The sequence below is a fragment of the Meriones unguiculatus genome, chromosome 14, assembly GCF_030254825.1.
Source record: "Meriones unguiculatus strain TT.TT164.6M chromosome 14, Bangor_MerUng_6.1, whole genome shotgun sequence".
Classification (NCBI taxonomy): domain Eukaryota; kingdom Metazoa; phylum Chordata; class Mammalia; order Rodentia; family Muridae; genus Meriones; species Meriones unguiculatus.
In genome coordinates, this window is record NC_083361.1 from 30,535,637 (window position 1) to 30,553,296 (window position 17,660).

A 17,660-nucleotide genomic window follows, 5' to 3' on the forward strand; every position below is an offset into this window, starting at 1 on the left:
GAATAATACACTCTATCATTATAACTTTGATCAACACACATTTAACGTTTTTTAAAAATATTTTTGTATTTTATGTATCTGTGTCTGACATGTATGCAGCACCCTCAGCATCCAGAAGAGGGCAATGGATTCTAGAACTAGAGTTATAGAAGCCTGTGAGCTCTCATGTGGGTTCTGGGACTGGAACCTGGGTCTTCTGGAAGAGAGTAGTCAGTGCTTTTAAGAACTGAGTCATCTGTCCAACCCCTCATGAATTTTAAAAATGGTTGTCAATTTATATTGTAACTATTGCTAATGCAACTTTTCCTTCTAAATATTTCACTCATGCTTTCATGTTCCTAGCCACCCTGTAGCATTGTCAATGAAAAAAAAAAATACCCCAGTTCAAAAACTTATTTGTCAGATATCTCAGACACTTTGAAATCCTAAAGCAGCTGAAATTCAGTGAATCAGAACTGTGGCTCTAGGAAGAAAGATATTTACTTCTCTTCTTGCTTTAATGCAAACTGACTGAACACAGAAGTTGGATTAGCAGCTGTTAGGAGAACAGAATCAGACCCCCAAATCTTCAGAGCAACAGAACTCTAGAATATGTGTTAGAATAGAAACATGGAGGGTAATTGTGTCTGATGGCAGTGCCTATAGAAAAGGCACGCCTTTTAGTTGAATAGAAATCTTTGACTCAGTAAGTGGCTTTATTGTGGGATATCTAAAGACATCTTAATATGCCTCAAAAGAAATGACAGACACAGAAGAGGCATCATCCTTGCTTCCTTGTCACTGGTACCCACTTAGCCACTGAGTCCCACTGTGTATTCTTTGCTGCTTCTCATATATTTTTCTTTACGCTGTGATGGCTAATATTATAAACTTGATAAGAGTCTAGAATCACCTAGTAGACAAACCTCTGGCACACCTGTGAGGGTTTATCTAGATTAAATGAGTCTTTTAATTGAAGTTGGAAGACCCTCCCACTATGGGCAGCATTATTTTATGAGCTGGGGGATCTCAGACCAAATAAAAAGGGGAAGTAGGGACTATTGAGAAGGCTTGATGGGCAAAGGTGCTTGCTTCCAAGCCTAATGACATGAGTTAGATCTACATGGTAGAAGAGAACCAACAAATTATCCTTTGATTTCCATAGATGTGCTGGAGCATACAAAAACACACCATGCAACACACATTTCAATTTAAAAATTTTAAATCCTTTTGAAAAGGAGAAAGCAAGCTGAGTGCTAGCTTTTATTGTTTTCTGCTTCTTGACTAGAAATACAGTGTGGTTGGTCACCTCAAGATTCTGCTGCTGTGGCTTTTCCATCATAATAGACTGTCCTTGAATGGTGAACTAGAATACACCTTATCTTCCTTAAATAATCTTTGTCAGGATAGGTTCTCACAACAGAAACCCACCCCTTTCTTGTGTTCAGTCTGTGCCTCACAGATTCCCCCTGTTAGCAGGTACAGCCTGTGAGCTCAGTCTGACCTGCTTATAGTTTCTATAGGGTCCATAAGATAAATTTTGTACATTTCCAAATCAATGACAAAATTTAAAAGATTAATATTTTATAACATTAAAATTGCACCAAACTCAGATTCTGAGTCTGTAAGTACAGTATTGTATTGTTAATGGCTGATGTCAAGGCAGGTGCTGAGCTGTGTTGTTGTAAAAGAGACCATGTCAGCCACAGAGACTGTAAGGTTGACTCTTGGGTTTGGTCTTTATAGAAAAAATTTGCTGAGCCCTGTTGTACACGACTATTGTTCACCTAGAAATGCAAAATCATTATACAACTTTCACCTTGAAACTCTGGCTTAAACACCGCCAGCACTTTGTTTCATGGGGGCTTGGAGAATCCACAGTCTCGAGCGTGCCATCCAAGGCTCTTTATAGACTTGTTCCAACTTCCCCCCTTTAGCTTCGCCCTCCATCAACTTCCTCTTCCCTACCTCACAGCTTCCAGTACTGTAACACTGATTTCTGTGTTACTTTAGTGACTGTTTTGTTACAAGCTTTGGGGGCTTTGCATGCTGCTTGCCGGCTCTGCTGGTTTTCTTCCACCTTACCTGGCCAGAAGTGAGTTTGCACGTTCCGTCTGAACTCTTGTTGGCGAGCATTCTGTATGCAGTGGCTGCCTGTCTTCCAGCTCTGTTTTATGTTAGTACATGCCACATGTCTTGTAACTCTGCTGAGCTTCCCAAGGTCAGCACTGTGTCTCCTTCCTCTTTATTCCTCTTGTATTCAGCACAATGGCTTGTATATAGAAGATAAGACATTTTCACATTAATAAATTAAGATTGTGATCATACTTGTGATGTATAACACATATAATTTCATAACTCTCTTGTTCTGCCTTTTAAATCTGTAATGTCAGAAAATGTACCTTGTGATGGAGCTTTGTGAGGATGGAGAACTCAAAGAAGTTTTGGGTAAAAAAGGGCACTTCTCAGAGAATGAGACAAGGCAGATAATTCAAAGTCTTGCATCAGCCATCGCATATCTTCATAACAAGGGTAAGAAGGGGACTATGGACCTCACCATTCCATAAACGAATACGTCAATGTTGTTTAAGGGAGACGGTCCTTAGAACTCATAATCACAGTGGTAGAACTTGGTAATGTAAGCAGATAACAAGTACATTTTCCATGTCTTCCTTTAATTGTATTTAGAGACATTTTAATTAGCAACGATGCAGGCATATAATTACACTGTCCATGAAAAGCAAACAGTCATGAACATTCTTATTCTAGAAGTTTAAAACTGGCTAATGTGATAAAAATTAAAGTAGATAAATCAAAATCAAAGTGAATTTTCCTAAAATGTTTGTATACTAATATTTTAAAATGTGTATGTTCTAACTCATAAAATAGTAGGCTTCAGTTTTAGAGCAGCTTGGGCTCAAAACAGAACAGGCAGAAGTTTCCAGTGTGCACCCTGGTGCCACATTGCAGAGTGACTACATTATGGTCCCCTGAACTGTATAGTTTACATTAGGATTCGTTGTTGCTATGTTTCATTCTATGCATATTTTATACTATACATATTGACAAATGTATAGTAACATTATCCAAATAGCTTTGTTGTCTCCAGTGTTACGGCTGCCACTTTGTCCCATGCTACTCTCTTCTTTGAGGTTCTTAGGTGTGGCTCTGGAATGTTCTCACTTTACAGATGAGAAAGTATTTAGCTCACAAAGGTCAGTGACAGGTTTTCAGAGCTCAGCTTCCTCAGCACCTACCGTGTTGCGCTCGGCACCAGAGTTACAAAGATGAAAGATTTAAGGCCCCTATACCTCCAGTTGCTTAGGCTACTGACAGATAGAGAATGGTAAACAGCTTGTAAGCCAGTGAGGCAATTTTTAATGAAGAACTGTGTAAAGTGCAGGGTGTGTCAGAATTGGATTTGAGGAATACAGACTCAAACAAAAGAGAATGACTTCATGTGAGGAAAGGCCTGTAGAGGCTGAATGCCATGCCCTTGTCAAGTGATACATTTTCCCAGTATATTTCTATAAAACTAACAGCATTTTTTAGTTAGTTCTAAAAAGGATGAGAATAACCATCAAGGATAAAAAAATGCCCCATTAAGGGATAAAAACATATCATAAAAATATATTAATTAAAATGGTATGGTATTTATGTAAGTAGAGTCTGATAGAATAACAGAATCAATTAGGCTTCCAAAGCCAAAGCCTGGTTATATATGAGAACTGTCAGTTATCAGTTGCACTTGCTAGTCCAGATCTAGTTCAGCTGCATTCTCTAAGCATTATTCACTTAACTTTCTACAACTTGAGAAATGTTTGTTGTGGATGTGAACTCAGTTATTTGCAGAGGAAGGTTTGATATATTATTTCTTTTTATTTATTTATTTTATTTTTTATTAATTATACTTTATTCACTTTGTATCCCCCCATAAGCCCCACCCTCCTCCCCTCCTAATCCCACCCTCCCTCTCCCTTCATGCATGCCCCTCCCCAAGTCCACTGATAGGGGAGGTCCTCCTTGATATATTATTTCAATGCACATAGAAATCTCACTTCAACTCTGACCTGTTCAGCTAAAGATTTGTGTCCCAAGATTTGTGATTTTTTATTTTAACCTATGAACATTAGGAAAATATATGCTGATATTTAGAAAAATACACTGAAATAAGTTTTTGCATAACATGCAGTCATGTTACAATGTGTTAAAATGTTTATACTGACAGTAACATTATACATAAGCCTAATCACCTATTTAGAGACCTAAGGTCACAGAAAACCTTACTGGGCCTGTGTTGTCACCCAGACTGCCTCCGTTCTCCTGGGAATATACAGCCCTGGACAGATCCCCTTCTGCATTGGCCAGGCTGAGACACTAAGTTGGCACTATGGGGAGCATGCAGAGGTGAGACAGTGGCTTCTAATAGAGGTGTGGAGAAGAGGGTGTAGGTAAAAACAGAGCAGAGACGCATTACACTCACCCTGGTACTTATCTGTCCTTTTTGTGTCCTCTCAATTCTTCTGTTATTCACTTTGCTTGTCTGTTTTCTTGGTAGATATAGTGCACAGAGATCTAAAGCTGGAAAACATAATGGTTAAAAGCAGCTTTATGGATGATAACAATGAAATGAACTTAAGCATAAAGGTAAGACCCTAGAGATACTACTCAATGTTTTCCTGAAAACGACCAGCAACAAAGTAGCTATAGACATCTTAGACACATCTTGGTGACTTTTGAATCTAAGTCATTTGTGCTAAGATGTTAAAAAATTCACAAAAGTTGTAACTGATGAAAATAATTTTATAAGCTAAATGATACTACTGAATGTTTTTTCCAAAGTACATATTCCTTCAGATAGTTCTAAATCATTAGTTAATAGCAAGCAAACAGATGCTCTGAATTTTAATTAATTTCAAAATTATGTCTGGTAATTTGATGTAAATGCATTACAGATTTAGAGAAAAACACACCTTGGCTGTGCTTTTGATACTAAATTAATGCCACAGTCTGTATTTCTCATTGAAATTTTTCCTGGGTATTAATATTTATGTCTTAACCACAATTAATGTGCCAAGTATTTATTCTTGAAGATTTTATTCAAATTAAGTATTCCTTAATGTCAAATAAATGATAGAATACATTATTTATTACTTAGCACTTTAATAGTGGCTGCTTTCAAAATGTGTGCAAGTGTTAACTTTAGAATCAAATGTGTCTGTAAGTTGCTGTTGCAGAAGCTAAATCTGTGTGCAGTATAAACAGACTCAGCAACACTGCTGGTGTCCCTTGGTGAATGTTCTTCATCATTTTACTGTAAACTCCATGTAGGCAGGAACTTCTCCCATTTTATTCCTTGTTGGATTGTGAGGAGTGCCTAAGACAGAATATGCTCCATTAACTTTGGTAAACAAGAGACTCAGTGATCTCCAAATAATAGAATGAGATCATGAAGGCTTTAACATAGTTTGTATCTGTAGAAGTATTCTGTGGAGGATAGATGTTCCATCAAGTGGGACATTTGTGTGTGCCCTTGGAGTAACTGAGTCAAGGCATGCTGATGCACACTTGTAGTCCCAATATGCATCATGAGAGGCCAAAACAGGAGGGTTGCCATGAGTCTAAGGCAAGTGTGGCTGTATCGTGAGTTTTAGGTTGGCCTGGGCTGCAGAGAAAGATCATGTCTCAAATGTTCTTAATTAAAAACATTGCCTTATACATTGTAAGGTGCTGCATTTAGTGTGAGCAAAGAACTTTGCTTGGATGATCCATAAATGTGCCTGTGTTTCTGCTTTGGGTCCAAGGGGGTTCCATTTTGAGAGATAATCAAGGGTACATGCCAAATAGTAACTGAAGGTGTAATTACCAAAATTTAGAGTGGAGCAGGAGACTGAAGTTGTAGCAAAAGGCTTTCGGCTCCTCTGTGGCCAGGTGGTGTTGGGGTGGGCCTTTTTCTCCTTGCTAATTTGCTTCATTTTGAATAGTGTAATGTTTTAATTAGTATACGTTATACTCACAAATAGTAATGAAAAATAAGTATTTACTTGTTATATATATTAAAAAGAGTCTCAGTGAGTGTTGATAAGGATAATTATTTGTATTTAAATGGTGCTTTCAGGGGGCCATAACTCCACTATCAGAAAAATAGATAACACATTCTAAGGCGAGGTTGTATTTTGCAATAAGAACTTACTCAAAAAGAGTTAGCGAAAGGTGTGAATGGTCAATATAATGGGCTGTCTCTATCAAGTTTCCTCTGCACCCAGAGAGGATGCGCAGAGGGGAAGAAACGTGAAGTCTTTATTGGTAATAACAAGAAAAAACCCTTCTCCAGGAAGTGAGGATTAATTGCAGTTACAGTGGATAGAGTCACTGGATGAATGAGCCTGTGTATCTGCTCTTAGGTGAGTGACTTTGGCTTAGCGGTGAGGAAGCACGGCTCCAGGAGCGAAGGCATGATGCAGACCACATGTGGCACTCCCATCTATATGGGTAAGTGAGGACACTTGAAAAAAATTAGAACACCGAGAGGGTGTGGTAGCCAACACATAGAATCTCACCACTCAGGAGGCTGAGGCGGGAGGATTGCCATGGGCTACATACTGAGCTCTGATTCGTGAGTCCATAGCACTTTTGTTATCATGTCTCTTTCCATCAATTTCCCCTCTCATGTCCCAGCAATTACCAGTGCTTTCCATCACCAAACTCAGTTGTACTTGAATCATATAGTGTTACTCATTTATGTCTCCTGTTCCACAGAATGATTTTGCTATTTTATGCATGCTGTTGTATCAGTAGTTTATCTGTTTTTATTGCTGAAAAGTATACTTCATTCATTGCTGTTTTTGCCTACTTGATGCATAAAGTTTTTAAATTGTTTTACCTTACTTGGGAAAAGGCTACTTTAGATTCTGTTCATATCCTCCTATTGGCAAAAGACATCTGGTCTATAGTTACATTGGGAAAATATATCCAAGCACCCTGAGTTTTATGCCTGCTTATTAGTTGTCTACACTGATAACAAGTGAGAAAACAAGAGGGAAGACAGATGGTTTGTGGAGCTTTGCTGACTTCCTAAATGGCTCCTTGGCACAGATATTTTGGCTTCTGCCTCCCTGAGGGCTGGGATGACGGTGCAAGTAGAAATGCCCCTGATAATTAGGAAGACTGAAAAAGCGGAGGCCAGGAGTCCTAGGTCCCTGCTGTGTGGCGCAGCAGTACAGCAGCCTCCACTCAATCTCACCTCAGAATCTACCTCATGAAAGATGCACGGCCATGGAACAACTGATGCTTTGCTGGCTTCACATGCACTTCGAGCCCAAGCACATGCAGTAGTTGTTAAAGGAGAAATGCTGTAAATTTTCAATTATTTGGGGGCAAATTGTTCAACTTATGAACTAGTATAGTTTAGCCTTTTCTCAATCTCTCTCTCTCTCTTTTTTTGTTTGTTTGGTTTGGTTTGTTTTTGTTGTTTTCCATTCATTTAATCATAGAGAGCAGGAAAATTAAAATTAAAATTCTCTTTGCTTTTAGTAGTTGTTATAAAAGCATGTGTGTGTCAGCCGGCCAGTGGTGGTGCATGCCTTTAAACACAGCACTCAGGAGGCAGAGGCAGGGAGATCTTTGAGTTTGAGGCCAGCCTGTTCTACAGAGCAAATTCCAGGACAGCCAGGGCTACAAAGAGAAATCCTGCCTAGTGAAAAAAGTCTGTGTGTGTGTGTAGCATGCAAGCACATAGCTGGTGATTTAGTGGAGGCAACTGGGAGTGCTTTCTCAATAAGCACACAGCTTTCCCATAGGAAACACATTGGAGTGTGCAGCTGCAGTCAAGTCTCACTGTTTTCCACCTTCATTGACAGAGGGCATCAAATGCCGGCATGACTGGCTCATAGGATTTCTAACACAATTTATTATGTAAAAACACTTTATAAAATTTAGTGTTCTTTTGAAATCTATACACTGCAGGTTGGTCCTTTTTTTTTTTTTTTTGTATTTGTGACTTTTTTTTTCTTTAAAGAAAGATACCCATATGTAAAAGTAAAGTAGACCTATTCCTCAGTATCATCCTGACTTTTTAAAAAGCCAGCAACTAAAATCCTACAACCTCTTCTTTGAAGCAAGTGCCATCTTAAGGTTAAAGGTGAAGCTTTGAGAGGCTGTTTGAAGGAAGCCTGTTGTGAACACCTTTGCTAAGCAGAGAGCACAGAACTGAGTCACATATATTTAGCCCTCATCCTGCACTGGCACTCCTGGGTGTTTTGCCCCAGTCTTGCGTAAGCATGCTCTCTATCTCAGTTTTCTTGCTTAAAAAATGTGGGAGAAAGATATATTCTGTCATTAGAGTTCTATGGTATTATAACCATTATCATTTGATGCTGCTAAAGTGATTTGAGTTCAGATTTGTGCATATTGGTCTTGATTTAAATAATATTTACTAAAGTTGTGTGTTTCCTTCTATTTGGGGAGGGTCTAAGAAATTGTTGCCTTCTATTGTAACTATCCAACCTTTGTAAAATCACTTAGTCATTTCACAGGAATAAAGAGCTGCACATAGTGATGCAGTTTATGCTGTCATCCCATTAGGAGCTAATTGATAGGAGTGAGGATTTGGTGACATCAGTTGGAAGGCATGTACATTATTCATTCAGCATCTGCTGTTGGCTCTTTTTTTCCCTCTGGAGGAATATGTTACAACATATCAGCAAATTTTTCATGCTTCGTGTTTAAGCATTTAAGAGTTATTTGTTATATTATTAATATTATTTTATTTGTGCTTATTTGGCAGCACCAGAGGTTATCAATGCTCACGACTATAGCCAGCAGTGCGACATTTGGAGCATAGGTGTCATAATGTACATCTTGTAAGTAGTTTACTGAATGTCCAGTGTAAATAAAAGGGAAGTCTTTGGCAGTAGATTGACATAGATTTAAATTAAAACTAAGCAATATGTTTTAAAAGGAGTCATTTAAAATCCAGTTGAGATGTTGTCCTGAGTGTCCTCTCACTAGTTTTCAGGGTCATGTCCTAAGTATTTGTTTTATGCTATACTTTCACAATGTTCAGTTTTGCTTTGTGCCAATCTACAGATGCAGCCATGTCTCACATGATCCGAGATAAGTGAAAATATGTCCTTCCTGGTCACTTGCCACAGCTTAGAGCTTCACCTCTAGTCCATCAGAACGGGAAGTAGGGCCATCTGGCCCTAGATTTGCTAGCACACTGGGGAGTGGGCACAGTTAGGTAGAAGTTCAGGATTTAGGGAGTGTTTTGTATTTATCAGTTCCCTTAACACCCCAAAAGCCTCAGCGATTCTTGCTCTTCCTTTACCCTTGCTCTCATGATTAAGTCAATCCTAAGTCCTGAAGAGTTTGCCTGTGACATGTTCTCACCTATGCATACTGAGAACATCTTCATCTCTCTTTGACCCTATGATTTCATCTCTCTGGCTGTCTTACCTGCTTCTGTTTATCCTCCACTTCATCTGCTGTTTACTCTGCTCTCAAGGTTGTCTGTCTGTATCACACTCTTTCTGCACTAAAGCCTTCAATGGTTACTTCTTGCTTTAGAAAGTTATCAGGACATTTAACATTTAACATGGTGTGTCTTAGCAAATTGTTTACAACTTAACTCTAGCTTGCTTTTCCAGTCTTGGGCTGCATGTGTGTTTTTATATACCTACCTTTTCTGTGATGACTCCAGGCTACTCTTAATTACCTGCACTCTGCATTGCATGTTGTATGTGTGTGTTTATGTGTGCATGCACACATGTATGTGCCATGAGTGCATACTCTTTTCTTCTCTGAACTTTTCTCCTAGGTGGGCCTTACACTAAGGCCTTCTGTTTTGCTAATTCTTACCTTACCACAGCAGATATACATTTATTATGTATAAACTTTCTGCATTCCACAGAGTATTTAAGGCCTCATTCAAAAAAATCATGCAAATTAAAAACAACAAAAACAACAACATATGTCTGGGATGTTAGTTCAGTTGGTAAAGTGCAGCCCAGCACCCAGGAACCCCTGGTTTGATTCCTAGCATTGTATATACCAAGTGTAGTGGTCCTTGCCTGCAGTTTCAGCATTGGGGAAATGGAGGCAGCAGGACTTCAGAATTACCTTTGGCTACATAATCTGTTCCTGGCTAGCCTGGGCTACATGAGACCCTGTCTCAATGTAACAACAACACTAATATAGAAATGTTATAGAAATATTAAAGCAGTAAGGTTTGTTTGCACATGTGTGTCTTTGATAGCACACATTGTGATATAAAAACAATAATACTTTTAAAAACTAAATTACATGGTAATATTACAATTTTCTTTTTATTGTATCTGTTTTCCTTGTTTTAAGTTCTGTGAAAAACAGTTCAAATTATTCATCTTTGCATCTCTAGCATTTGATGCAATACTCAGCCCATATTCAGTGCTCAATACACTTGTTAAATTGAATTAAGTGAATTGTCTAAGAGGTGTTCTGAAAAGTCAGTGACCACTGCTCTGCCTTTCAGTGAATCTGAACACTTTAATGTTGATGCAACATTAGTTTTGTGGTCATGTTGGAAAATTTGCTGTGCACCACCTCTTCCATATCCTGTCTAAATACTAACATCACTGTAGTTACATTTCCACAGTTGTGTGAAATGGAAGACACAGGCAGGAGAAGCCAGATTGTGTGACTGCAGCTGTTCCTGGGTTGGTCCACATGCATCCCTGCGGAGACAGCATGAACTGTGGGTGGATTCATAAAGCTTTGATCATCACTGCATTGTGCCGATTAGAATCATGATGCAAAAATCCAGTTTAGTCCTTAATTAAAATGTAACTATTTAAATGTATTTTTCATAGTCTTAAGACTGTCTACACAATAAAAATCCATATTGATGTGCATAATGGATCATCACATGACTTGCACGGCGTTTGCTGCCTTTTGAGCTTGCTGTTAAGGAAGTCAAGTGTATTACATACCCTTCATTTTTCCCTCTTTCTTAAATATGTAGTTTGAATATTTCTTCTCCAGAGTGTGGCTTCTTAGTAATGGCATCTTCCTTTCTTCACAGAAGATTCTAACTTAGCTCACTGGTGCCTACTTATTAATCTGTTTGAGCCTGGTGGCATTATAGATAATTCCCTTTACCCTGAGCACAATACATTACATTCTCCATGAGGGCGATTTCCTTGTTTATCAGTTAACTTGGATTCATTTCTACTTAATTGGGCAATGATAACATACTTACTCAAGGTGAAATTAGCATAAATAAATAGCCTTTATGGTTCCTTTCCTCTGCTGTCCTGACTCCTGTGAATGCCACAGAAAATAATAGAAAGCTTCAAGAGGCATTCATTTTTCACGTCTTGGATTTTCTTTTCTGGATGTGCTAGGAAATTGCTGTCATAAAGTTCCATATGCTGCTGATTGACCAACCATTAGATACATTTTGCGTAAATAAAATTGCAAAGGAAGGGGGAAAAGTGGAAAATTTAAAATGTAGCCCTTAAGCTATAGTTGCATGCAGAGGCTGCAAAGAAATTGGGGACCATGCATATCACTGCTTGATAACAGGCTCAATGAGCTGGGCCTTCACTGGCCTGTACTTGTTATAATAGATAGTAATTGTCCATACAACCATTCCTCTGGTTATTTTCTTTTTGTGTGTGTTCTATGGCTTTTAAAATACCATTTTAAAACTAAGCCATAGTAAAGCAAGTAAGAATAAAGAAGTGTCAGAATGAGCTTGAGAAATACAAAGTATTAAAATAAGAATTTGTACAACAGCTTGACGACTTGAGATCCCCTAACAAGAAGCTCTTGCAGAAGTTCCACGCCTCAGTCCCTCACTTCTGGGAAAGTTTCTTCATATTAATCATCATGAAAATTACCAAAATTTAGCTTGATCAGAAAATATTCACAATCAGATTTTTAGAATAAAGCTTAGAAAATATAACTGAAGAAAACCATAAAGACACAAAGCGTAAAAGACTCAGGCTTTGTTAGATTGGGAATAGACGGCACCTTGGTAGGTATAATGGAGTAATGCTGTTTTGGTTTTTGGTGAAGGTGGAAGGTCTGTGCCTGAGAGTTGAGTCCTTGACATGCCAAGTTGCCTTTGCTGTGCTGCCTTCTGCCAGAGTGTCCCTGGGCATATCTGCCAGTTGTCTTCGGGGGTGTCCTTAGATGTTGGGGTTGTGGATGAAGACTATGATAACATTTACTGAGAATATCCTCTGAGGCACTGAATTCAATTCGGAAGTGTACTGTTACAGTTCTGGCCTAGATCAGCTAATGGAAACAGCTTGGTTGGCTTGCCCCAGTCTCTGTTGAAAAGAAGCTAATCAAATGGTCCTTGTGTTATAGATGCGACAAGGCCATGCTTACTTCACCCACAGTGCTAGGGCTGTCCTCGATTACCCAGCATCCATCCTTTCTCACTGATGATTTTCATCTTGATTCTCTTCTTTTAAATACTATTGTTGAAGGGGCTATCTCTGACATGATCCCAGTGGAAGGCTCTTTGATCACCTCCCCCTGAGGAGGCAGCAGCCTTACCAGGTCACAGAGGAAGACTACGAAAGACAGTCCCAATGAGACATGATAGTCTAGGGTCAGAGGGCAGGGGAGGAGGTCCTCCCCTGTTAGTGGACTGGGGGAGGGGCATGGGTGGAGATGAGGGAGGGAGAAATGGGACTGGTAGGGGAGGAGGGTAGGGCTACAGCTGGGATACAAAGTGAATAAAGTGTAATAAATAAAAAAATATATTAAAAAATAATAAAAATGTGATGGTCATGCTGGGAAAAAAGGATACTATTGTTGAAGACCTGTGCCTGTCTTAATTGCTTTCAGCTTTGGCTCAGAACCTACAGCAATTTCCAGGATTATTCTTTAGTTTTCTTTTATGTTCCCATTGCTAACATTTGATATAGTTTTTACCACAGACAAAATCTTGCATGGCCACTAAACTCTGATGACTTTTTGCAGTCTCTGATACCCCTCACCACCATGCTTCCATAATTCGGAATTTTAAGCGGCCGCCTCTCCTTGCTCATGCCACTGTTCTAAGCTCTCACCCTCACACACCTTCATGTACTCTAACTCCTTAATCCTAGTGTCTCCCCAACTTTCAGAAGCCTCAGACACCTGCAGATCTGAGGTCTCAGTGTACTTCCTCTATGATGTCATTTCTCTTGGCATTGAGCTGAGCCCAGCACTGAGTTTGGACTGTCCCATTGCTTCTACAATCCAGCCAGACAGCAGTTCTCTCTCTTCCCCTTTGTAACTTTCCTCCCCTTACCTAAAGCATCACTGCTTCCAAGTCTTACAGAAAGTTAATTTTAATAGTCTTATGTTGAAAACATTTGAACAAATGACTGCCTTTCTTTAGACTGTGTGGAGAACCACCCTTTTTGGCAAATTCAGAAGAAAAGCTCTTTGAATTAATAAGGAAGGGAGAGCTGAGGTTTGAAGATCCAATCTGGGATTCCATAAGTGATTCTGGTGAGTTTGTTATTATTTACCAAAACAGATAATTAATATAAGGGAATTTGCCACTACTAAAACTGCTGTAAACCTCTGAGTAGTCTACTATTAAAATTTACTTTAGAATTAAACAGTATTTGCTTGTGCAAATAGTGGTATATTCACTGTGATTGTTCATGGTCAAAATTCTAGAAAATAAAACAAAGCAAAACAAAAAAAATATCAATTACAATATCAGCTTTCCCCGTAGATCATTGATTTAGGCAATCCGGCAATAAAAGGCACTCAACCTTACTTATTAGGCCATTGTATTGGTGATACTTGGCGCCCTTTGTACTATGCAACAATAACCTCAGTAAATGGGAAAATGTATAACTTTTGTTTTGCCTTGTTTTTGGTAGTGGTGTTGGGGTGTCTAGCTCTCTGAGTTGTCTCAATTTTTTGGCTCATCTCAAAATTTTGGACTCAATCCTCTTGTCTCAGCCTCTCAAGGAGCTGGGACTTACCAGCCTGTGTCACCATGACCAGCTGATTTGTATGATGTTAACTGAGGTCAAAAGATGTAAGATTTCAAGGTTTTCTCCTCTTTATTTGCAGCAAAAAATGTTTTGAAACAACTCCTGAAAGTAGATCCTGCTCACAGAATCACAGCTAAGGAACTTCTAGATAGCCAGTGGTTGACAGTAAGTTATGACACTCCTTAAAAAAAAAAACAAAAACAAACAAAAAAAACCCACTTTTTCTGACATCACTCGTTTTAGTTTTATACAGTCTTGTAGTCTTAAAATCGTCAATTAGTTCCATCTTCTGAGAAGTTTAAAAGGAGTCTTGACACATTTCTGAAATGGGCATTCCCAAATGGTTACGACTATCACCACAGTTGCTCAGATATATTTATAGACATTCAAATGAACTTTGTTTGTTCTCTGTCATGGAGGCTTCATGTCCAGCAGAACAGAACCGAGAAATGTCTTATGAAATCAATGCAGAGTGAAGCAGGAGGGACAGGTTCCAGATGTAAAGTTCTAGACCCAGTTATGGCTCACTCAGCTCTTTGGGTACTGAAAGTCTTTGGGGAACCTTGCAAAACATGTCTCTAGATAGTCTTTATTTCCTGGGCTGACATATTTAGTCTTCATTTGTTTGCATGTTGCTCACCATCATTAGACTACAAATCCTGGGCATAGATCCTTTGGCCTCTGCATCCCTGCACCCAGTCAGGACAGGTCCCAGAACAGGAACTAGTTAGAGCCAGAACTTGGGTGAAGCTGCATTGAATCTTTAGCTGGAACCATTGCTATCTAGTTGTGTGTCTTTATTTCCCAGTTTTCTCTGTTAGTCACTATCTATTGAGATGTAAAGGAAGTGTAAAGTCTCCTCCTAAATGGAGTAGCCATGACATTCTTTCTTTCCTTTTTCCTGGTAACCTGGGACATGAACAAAGCAGAACTATAAACTGGTGCTGGTAAAGAACAATGAAACACAGGGCACCGGGGTTTACAGTTCACAAAGTCACCATGCCAACCCATTCTAGACTTTTCTGTTTCAGCAGAAAGTAAACTTCCTTTATCTCTAGGATACTTTAAAATATGCAAGCAAGCCTAATTCTAGTTATTACAATTATCAGTAAACACTGAATTACTGAATACTGAGGGATTTCCTTTGAGTGAGCAATTTACTAAGTCATTAGGTCCTTAGAGCTCTCAAGAAAAGTCTGAGACTTGATATTAGAAGTTACTAACACTAAATGAGATAGTTATTGACATTATTCATTAAAATTAAGTATATATTTAGTTAGACACTGTTTTAGGTGCCAAGGACACAAACACAATTATATTTGAAATGAAAATTATTGTAGTTATAGTCTGAAAAGTCATTCCAGCCCTTAGGTGAGCAATGCCTTAGAGATAGATAATTTGGTAAATAGTGAGGTACCATTTCTGAGAGGTGGTGACAGTTTAGATAGCATAGTAACAACAAAATGAAGAAAAATACACGTGAGAGATACAAGTTTTAGAAATGTGAATGAAAGGTCATGGCTATAGCTCACCAGTAGAGTACTTGAATATTGTACCCTGGGTTTGATCTTGAGCACGAAGAAAAAGAGAGAGATGGGGTGTGGGATGAGGAAATTTGAACCACAGAATTTGATGATGGATTGCATGAATAATAAGGATATAGGAAGAATACTGAATGAAATCTATATTTTGCTCCAACAGCTGGTTGAACAGTGGTTCCATTTATTACGATAAATGGATATAGGTCTAAATATCTAAATAGCTAAATAGATATAGGTCTGAAACTGTAGTTATAATGGAGAATGATAAGTACATACATGCTATGTTAAACCGCTGGGCGAAAGAGATAAATTGGGAGGCAAACAAAGACAGAATAGACTTCACAATATGCTTTTAATGCTACAACATTTAGAAGAGGCACAGATATGTTTTGATATCATAAGTATGTTATGATATCAGGTTTTATATTTTCTAATTTTCCTTTGATAATTTCGAATCGTTTCTTTGAATAACAATTCTTTTTCTTTAAGGCTAAAACATAGTTTTCAATCAAGAATGTATTATATCTGCCCTCTTTTGTAACTATTTTCATCTCTTCTGGGATTCTGTGGTGTAATTATTTCTGGCCTAAAGTAATTGTGCAAATGAGTTAGCAGCAAAATCATTGTAAAAATATATGGAGTAGATGTGTAGTACAGGAAAATAAAAAGTTGTAAAACAGATGGTATGCCTTAGAAATTTATCTCTTTTCAGTATCACACAACATTCGGGTTTGGCCATTTAATTATTTGTTTTCTAATTAGTACAGCTTTATTTCTGGCTTTGGTCATTTTTTCAGAAGTCTCCATTTTCAAGCCTCTAACATTTGTCTCTCTAAAGTCTTTGCCAAAAGGATAAAAAGTGACAGATATTATGTACTATATTGGACTTTCCTAAGTTCAGTGTATGAAATTTAGAATGCTGGCATTTTACAAACTTCTGAAAGGCATGACTCGTTTCTTCCTAACAGTTGAAGACTTCCTTCCTGTAATTCATGTCCTCTGTTTGAAATAGTTGAAAGCAAGCAAGATGGTTCCCTAAGAGCCTCACTGCTTCATATCAGAGCCTTTTTTTTCCCTCAATATCTAATGGTTGGTAACATTTTCTTTTCAAAGAGCTTTATCGGACAAAAAGTGTCTGTAGCTTAGCCTGTGTACTGTGCATTTTGAAGCATGGTTCATATCATAAAAGTATTCCAAGAAAAAGAATTATTTTCCTATATACATGTAAGTGAATAGAATTTCAAATAAATTCTAAGTGCCATCCTGATTTCAAAAGCTGAGATCACAAAAGTAGATGTGCAGAAAAACAGCTGAGATGACCATCCAGCAGGGGTAGGGTTTGAAGAGATCTCAGCTGGCTGGGAGTATGTGGTTATTTTCTATGTCAGCTGCTTCCCCCTTCCTCTTTCCCATCAGCTTGGATCATGAGATGGTCATTTTTTACTAGGCTATTTCAGTGGCTTCTTGTTGGTCTTCCTCCCAAGGGTCCGGCCCCTGGGTGAGGCCAAGGGTTCCAGGTCAAGGGGGTGAGAGGCAGGGAGTCACCTGGAGTCAGGTGTAAGCAATCTGAGGGCGAGCAGCTGCAGACTCATTTATTCTAGAATAGACAGCTGTTTATATAACTTTGGGTGACCAATCAGGTTCCTCCTCACCATCTCCAAGCCTGCCATTGGTTGTTTATCTCTGGGTAGACTCTCCAACATAAGGTCACCAGGTCACATATTTTCTGCCTGACTGCTTCCAAGTCACATCCTTGGAAGCTGTCCCTGGCCTTGAGCCCTAATGGCCACAGCCTCTCGTTTTCCTCAAATCCCTAAGTCACAGGTCAACACCAAGAATTTACATTTTAAAACTACTGATGTAAATTAGTAGCATTATTTTCCTTCTGTGGCTTGTAAAAATGTAGCTTCCAGTTATAAGCTTTATTTGATTTTTTTCATACATGGGTAAATCCTTCAACATGTTTTTATTACATGCTTTAGATCACAGACCCCCTCTACCTCTCCTAGAAACCAAGTCCAGCTCCCCCTGTGGCTCCCTCTGGAACAGAGTTGGCAAGAAAGGACGCTATTCTGTGACCTTGCAATCTCTCCCTCTTTTTTTTTTAGTTCTTATTAATTAGACTTTATTCACTTTGTATCCCCCCTGT

The 17,660-nt window shown here is 38.7% G+C and overlaps 1 protein-coding gene across 4 annotated transcripts in view; it reads left to right on the top strand.

Moving 5' to 3' along the window:
- Stk33 (serine/threonine kinase 33) overlaps positions 1-17,660 on the top strand; it is a 176,380-nt gene that overhangs the window by 115,790 nt on the left and 42,930 nt on the right. For all 4 annotated transcript variants that reach the window (XM_060367072.1, XM_060367073.1, XM_060367076.1 and 1 more), the window contains 6 exons: positions 2,373-2,511; positions 4,538-4,626; positions 6,384-6,471; positions 8,765-8,840; positions 13,358-13,470; positions 14,050-14,135. In XM_060367072.1, coding sequence (XP_060223055.1) covers positions 2,373-2,511; positions 4,538-4,626; positions 6,384-6,471; positions 8,765-8,840; positions 13,358-13,470; positions 14,050-14,135 — 591 coding nt within the window. The remainder of the gene's footprint in view (positions 1-2,372; positions 2,512-4,537; positions 4,627-6,383; positions 6,472-8,764; positions 8,841-13,357; positions 13,471-14,049; positions 14,136-17,660) is intronic.